At 42.3% G+C, this 6,584-nt stretch overlaps 2 protein-coding genes across 3 annotated transcripts in view; both read right to left on the reverse strand.

The window, feature by feature from the left end:
- The window catches only part of MROH7 (maestro heat like repeat family member 7), a 33,471-nt gene extending 30,829 nt beyond the window's left edge, over positions 1–2,642 (reverse strand). Inside the window, 1 exon segment of the mRNA XM_078393059.1 lies at positions 2,583–2,642. Coding sequence (XP_078249185.1) covers positions 2,583–2,642 — 60 coding nt within the window.
- On the reverse strand, positions 1,621–6,359 carry PARS2 (prolyl-tRNA synthetase 2, mitochondrial). 2 transcript variants are annotated; one of them, XM_072997661.2, is made up of 2 exons: positions 5,428–6,359; positions 1,621–4,317 (listed from the first exon to the last, which is right to left on the reverse strand). In XM_072997661.2, exon 2 carries the CDS (start codon positions 4,281–4,283, stop codon positions 2,856–2,858), a length of 1,428 nt encoding a protein of 475 aa, XP_072853762.2. In that variant the 5' UTR covers positions 4,284–4,317; positions 5,428–6,359; the 3' UTR covers positions 1,621–2,855. The 2 variants fall into 2 exon arrangements, with proteins under 2 accessions (XP_072853762.2, XP_072853761.2); XM_072997660.2 differs by having other exon boundaries at positions 5,320–6,359.
- Positions 6,360–6,584: the final 225 nt, after the last annotated feature.

Consider the following 6,584-nt stretch of genomic DNA (forward strand, 5'->3'; position numbering starts at 1 on the left):
GGAACCACATTGGCTGAGAGAATTCAGGACAGCCAATCAAGACAAGCCTGGAAAATATAAAATGGGTGAGAAAAAGGAGATAATTAAATTGTTTCCCAAGGAAGGAGGAGAGAGTTAAGAGAGAGTTAAATTGTTTCTCAATGGATGGAGGTTGGATTTTAGATTGAGCTGTAAAAACAGAGATAAATTGTATCATGGAGAGGTAGCTATGTGTAAGAAAGGGCTATAACTAGAAAGTATTCCTTTGTAACTGAACCTCAAAGGTGGACATTCTGATGTGTGAAAGCTGGCATGTACTTCTATGTAACCTTAAGTTGAAATCTATGCAGTTTTACCAGTTGTTATATTTCCATACAGATCTTATTTTTATGTTTCAAGCTTCAAACTGCTTGGGCTCCTATGATTTGTCCTTAAGGCTAGTCTAGTAAAAGTAAGGACAGTTTAAAGGGGATTCATCAGGTAGAGGTGGTCACACCAACCAATATTATTCCTGAAGAAGAAATATAGGGTCAAAGTGAGCCTATCTCAGCCTCCACCATCTGGAAGCCATTATTGTTGCTGATCATGGGCCACTGTGGCTGGCTCTGAGGTAATCCAAGTCACTTGTAAGTCATACGTTTGGGAAAAAGTTGGTCTTGTGGATGCTGAACCTTAATATGTCAAGCTATGTGCAATCTAGCATTCACGATACTGCAATGCTTGAAAGACAAAGGAACTAGATCTAACACTAAAAAGCAGAGGAATTTAACCTTAGAGACACAGTTGAATCATTTACAGAAGGAAATAAGAACAGCTCTTACTTGATAGAAGCTCAGTTAGGCACTGGTTTGGTATTCCATTTCTTGTGATGGACAAAAAGTGACTCTCTGATGTCACAAAGGAGGTGTTCGGTCATCATTCAAGGCACTCATGATAACAATGGCATTTGCCACAAGATCATGAACACTATGGGTATATTGGTTGAATATAGTGGCAGAATAGTGCCAGCCACTGCTCCCGAAAGTGAGAGTTTAGTCCCAAGCTCTGTTCTTTACTTAGTCCTGCTCAATAGCACTATCAATTAGTTCATCATCCCTGCCTCCATCCTCCCATCATATCTTAAATCAGTTTGGGGAGGGAAAAAAAAAGCAAGAGACAACAGGAGGGAAGCTGTAGGTTTGTTTTAAAAAATATTTTGATTCCAGTATTGCGGATTCTGTTCCATTCCTCCACTGTAGTCGAAAACAGGGAGAACTTTCACTTCCCAAAACCCTGAAGGCTCGTTCTCATTACCTAGCAAGGGTAGGTCATGAGAGGCACATAAAACAGGCAGGTACACAAGACATGCTGTTTTCCTCCTCCACCCTCATTATTTCTGTCACACATGTATTGGAGGGGGACATGAATCAGCACATGATTTCAGAGAAAGGAGAAAAAGCAGTAAAGACTGTTGCAATTAGGTGTCAGGCTTGTAGACTAACAGTGTATTTACCTTGCTTCTTCAGAAGATTGACATGAAGGCAATTTATCTTATGTCCCTCCATCTTGTTGTCTGGAATATGTTTCGTGATACCATATGAGGATGCTGGCTGTAGAGCCAGAAATTGAAATTTGGTTTTAAATCAGTGCACACACACTCAGTTCAAGGAAGGTCTTTTTTTACCCATTTGGAAAAAGTAATATGTTTAGTTAAGCAGTTAAGCCATGTGAAATCCATATACAACAGCACAGTATATCTACATTCTGGTGTGATGGAAAAATTCAGTACAGTATATATATATTTTAAAAGTTGTATATTTCATATATTATTATATGGGAATATCCATCTCAAATCACTAGGGACTTCCCATGTAATTTAATTAATTTCACCTTGTAGCAGAATATCAGATCAGTCCAGTTAAGTACAGTAGTGCCCCGCTAGACAATTACCTCGCAAAATGGTTTATTCGCTAGACGATGAGTTTTTGCGATCGCTATAGTTCTTCGCAAAACGGTGTTTCCTATGGGCGATTTTCGCTGGACGATGTTCCGGTCCGTGCTTCGCAAGATGTTTTTTTTTTCGGGACCGTTTTTTGCAAGACGATTTTGACAGCTGGGTCTGCAACTCGCAAAATGGGTGTTTTCAGGACCGTTTTTCGCAAGACAGCGTTTCTGACAGCTGATCCGCGCTTCACAAAATGGTTTTCCTATGGGTGATTTTCGCCAAACAACGGCAATTTTTCCCCATTGGAACGCATTAAATGGATTTCAATGCATTCCAATGGGGAACCACATTTTGCAAGACAATGTTTTCGTAAAACAGTGATTTTCGTGGAACGAATTAACATCGTCTTGCGGGGCACCACTGTAGTTAAACTATGGGAATTCTACATACAAAAACATGGTATATCCAAGAAAAACATGAGAAAATCAAGAATTAGTTCGTATTTTGCATTCAGCTTTCCCTTCTTTTATGTCAGATGTTGGCAGCTGGACAGAAAAGTAAGGGCCTGCTTCCATGAACCACATTGAGAAGGCTGTATTTCAGAGTTGTTTTTAACCCTATTCACATCCATCTTACTTTTTCCTTCTCCTAGAAGAATAGTCAGGGAGGGAAGTATTACACTGTGTAACAAAGGGCTGACTTGTTGAATCTGATGATAGGAATCCTTCATGTAGAACATCCTCACTGTAGAAACGAAACTTTCCAACACTGAACTCCATGGGCAAGCCACACATGAAAGGAAACAACCATTATTCCTGCCTCCTTTCCAATCCTTGAGCAAGTAAACCTAAACCAAAACAGTGAAAGTCACAAAGGTCCCCCTTGGCATGTGTCAAATATGACAAAGGAATGCATAAGCACTTTAATATTCAAACACAAGACAAAGGAGTATTTAGGATGTGTGCACTTTACTTAGCAAGTCAACAATAGCCTCTCTGGTAAGGAACAATATCTCACCAGTGTTTTGATTCCTTACTTCAAACAGAGAGGGAACATCCACAATCTTCTTCCCAGCTATTATAACGTAGGGATACCCACGTTTATCGGCGTCTTTTAACCTTTTACCAACTGTGAGCTCAGTCCGGTCATCCAGGACTATCTCGTCTATAAGTTGTGGGACTGCTTGAGCAATAGAATCATATAATTCCTCCACAAGCATTGCACCTTTCTCCTCCTTGCTGCCCCTCTTTGGAGGAATCAGGCAGATTTGATAAGGGGCAATGAGGTTTGGCCAACGGATAGCATCCTCTGTAGAAAGCACTTCAATGGAAGCAGCAAGGATCCGACTCACACCGAGCCCATAGCAGCCCATTTCAGCCATAACAGGTTTATTCTCTGCAGTGTTGACAAGAGTATTAAAAACAGAGGAGTATTTGGTGCCCAAGTAGAAGGTATGGCCAACTTCAATTCCTCTCTTCTCCATCAGTTTTCCCTCGCAAACTGGGCAATGCACTTTACTGGGATCTATGGTTTCCGTGTTGGCTGAAAAGTCACAATTTGTACATATCATCAACTGGTCTTCGCCAATGTCAGCTGGGAGCTGGAATTCATGAGACAGTGTCCCACCAATGCTTCCCGTAGCAGCTTGGACTTTAACAAACGGAAGGCCCAAGCGGTTAAGTATGTTGTAGTAAGCATTGCATACAAGGGCATAGGTCTTGAGGGCAGCCTCCTTTGAGGCATCAAAAGTGTACATATCCTTCATATAGAACTCTCGGCCACGCAGCAACCCAAAACGTGGTTTTGGTTCATCTCGAAACTTTCTTGTTACTTGATACAGCAAGAGAGGAAGTTGCTTGTGGGACAAATAGCTTTGAGAAGCGATGAGGTTTGTGATAGCTTCTTCATGGGTAGGCCCTAGACAAAATTGCTTATTGTGTCTGTCTGTCAGTCGAAATAGCTCATTCCCCATCAGTTCCCACCTTTCACTGGCTCTCCAAAGCTCTGCTGAGCACAAGGTAGGCATATTCAGTTTCTGACCCCCAATGGCCTGCATTTCTTGATCTATCAACTTGATGAGTTTTTCCATTGATCGGACAGTGTAGGGCATATAATGGTAGCAGCCAGGACTGGCAGGGCATATCAGTCCTGTGAGTAACATCAGTCTCTGACTTTTACATGTCATTTCTCCAGGTTTGCCCTCCTGCAATGCCACAGTCCCCTCCCGCAGATTCATCACCTGAAAATGCTGGGATACGCACTTCCGGTTTGCATGACGATTGTCATAAAACTTACAACGGTGTTGTTGTTTTTGACACCAAACAATCCAATTTGCAAAACTAGGAAACAGCACTTTTCCTGTTATAAGAGGTCCACCCATTTCAAGATTTGCAAAGGAAACTTCTGTTTCAAATCTGCAGCCAGGGAGAGAAAATAAACAGGAATCAACTTGATACAATACAATATGTGCTGTGTTCATCTGAAAAGAGATTCTTACAGAATCCAGGTATTGAACAGAATGTGTTATACCCAGCTGCTTTGAATAAACATGGAATTCAGTTACTACAGCTGATTTTGTGACCAAGCTCACATATACTCAGCAAAACAGATACAGTACAAGTGCAACATTCACAAAGGATCCCTGTACACAAGATAAGCTAATTATCTCAATATCAACAATCTGTTAGCTTATGTAATTAGAGAAATTAAGAGAATACTGTACTTCCACTAGCAATCTAGTTCACTTCTTGCCTGAACAATTTTTTAAAAAAGAAAAAAACACATTGTCGTTTACTTAAGACTTCCAGTCCATGATCCATCTTGCTCTCTATCTCCACAGATCTAACAGCCACATTTTCCAATCTCAAACAGTGGCATTCTAATTAGCGTAAGTGACATTAGAGAAAGGGGATAAAGAATCTAAAAATGAAAATTATCCAGTACCTCCAGATGCAATTACAACCTCTGGGCTGTGCTCAGAAACAAAGTAACCACCAAAAAATTAATAAAAACTGCCTATACTCGGGTTATATGAATGCACATGGAAGTTGGTAAGGGCTTGGGCTCCAACATCATGTGTCTCATATAAAAAAATCTGTTGTTTAGAAAAGTGCAACGAGAACGAGTGCATCCATCTTTCTCAAAAAGATCAGTGCTTGCATCTTCTTGATTCAAAAAGGACGGAACAATAGGCTCATGACCTCTAACTATTCAGACCACACATCGCACTCTGTGCCACGTACAGTGTAGGCAATTAAGTAAGTAAACACTGCCCGACTATGCTTGTTAGTCTAGTTTCTCAGGGGCTCCATCCCGATGTTATGAGGCGCTGACGACTTTAATGTCAACGCTGCAAGCTGAACAGACAAGAACTTGCCTACGCGTAAAGATGCGGAGCAGTTTAGGGGCCCCGTTACCTAAACTGCAAGTGCAAGGGTCTGGTCTCACAAGGAACTGCTCCGTGAGGCAAGTTACCCAAGTTACCAGCCGTTTCTGGCCCCGGGACACATGCAGAGCGCTCTTACTCTTCTTCTTCTTCCCAACACTCCTCGTTGATTACAAGTACTGTCTATCACACAGCCATCGTAACGAAACCACGTGAGAAACGGAAACAACGCATGCGCACAACCAATTGCCTCCCAGTCTATAATCAGACCATTGCCGGAACCATGGAGTTAGGAAATGTGGTTAGAGGGGGCTAGACGCGTCAACCAATAGGTAAGAAGATTCTCATCAGGTGACAGACAAAAGAAGGAAATACATTAGAGCGGCCAAAGGGGATCTTTCTTTCAATGTGCTTTTTAAAGGGAAAGACTTCCGGTTCCCAAGTGCCATGTTCGGGACTAGCGCCGTGGAAGTATAATAGAATAAATGTAAAAAAAAAAAAAAAAAACCAAACCAAAACAAAACACACACACACACACACACAAAACGATTGAAGTCGATGAGGCTGGTGATGTCCTCTTTTTTAACTTTCCCGATCAGCGCTCCTGCTCAATGGCCACTGAATGCTGAAGGGGGAAACTGGGGGGGGGGGGGGAGAGGTCTTATTGCGCTTTGAAAACATTAACGTCCTGTCAAGTCGCTTCCAATTTACGGCGACCGTCTCAAATTTTGTTGTTGTTTAGTCGTTAAGTCGTGTCAGACTCTTCCTGACCCCATGGACCCGCTGCACGCCAGGCCCTCCTCTCTTCCACTGCCTCCTGAAGTTTCGTTAAAGTCATGTTGGTAGCTTCAGTGACATTGTCCAACCATCTCATCCTCTGTCATCTCCTTCTCCTCTTGCCTTCACAGTTTCCCAGCATCAGGGTCTTTTCCAGGGAGTCCTCTCTTCTCATGAGATGGCTAAAGTATTGGAGCCTCAGCTTCAGGATCTGCCCTTCCAGTGAGCACTCAGGGTTGATTTCCTTCAGAATGGATAGGTTTGGTCTCCTTGTAGTCCAGGGGACTCTCAAGAGCCTCCTCCAGCACCACAATTCAAAGCATCAATTCTTTGGCGGTCAGCCTTCTTTACGGACCAGCTCTCATTTCCATGCATTGCTACTGGAAAAACCATAGTTTTGACTATGCGGAACCTTTGTCGGCAAGATGATGTCTCTGTTTTTTATGATGCTGTCAAGGTTTGTCATTGCTTTCCTCCCAAGAAGCAGGCGTCTTTAATTTCGTGGCTGCTGTCACTATC

Source organism: Pogona vitticeps, chromosome 4 (genome assembly GCF_051106095.1).
Source record: "Pogona vitticeps strain Pit_001003342236 chromosome 4, PviZW2.1, whole genome shotgun sequence".
NCBI classification, from domain to species: domain Eukaryota; kingdom Metazoa; phylum Chordata; class Lepidosauria; order Squamata; family Agamidae; genus Pogona; species Pogona vitticeps.

Excerpts from the sequence above, each read along its gene's own strand:
- PARS2 (XM_072997661.2), bottom strand. The coding sequence starts at position 4,283 with ATGGGTGGACCTCTTATAACAGGAAAAGTGCTGTTTCCTAGTTTTGCA.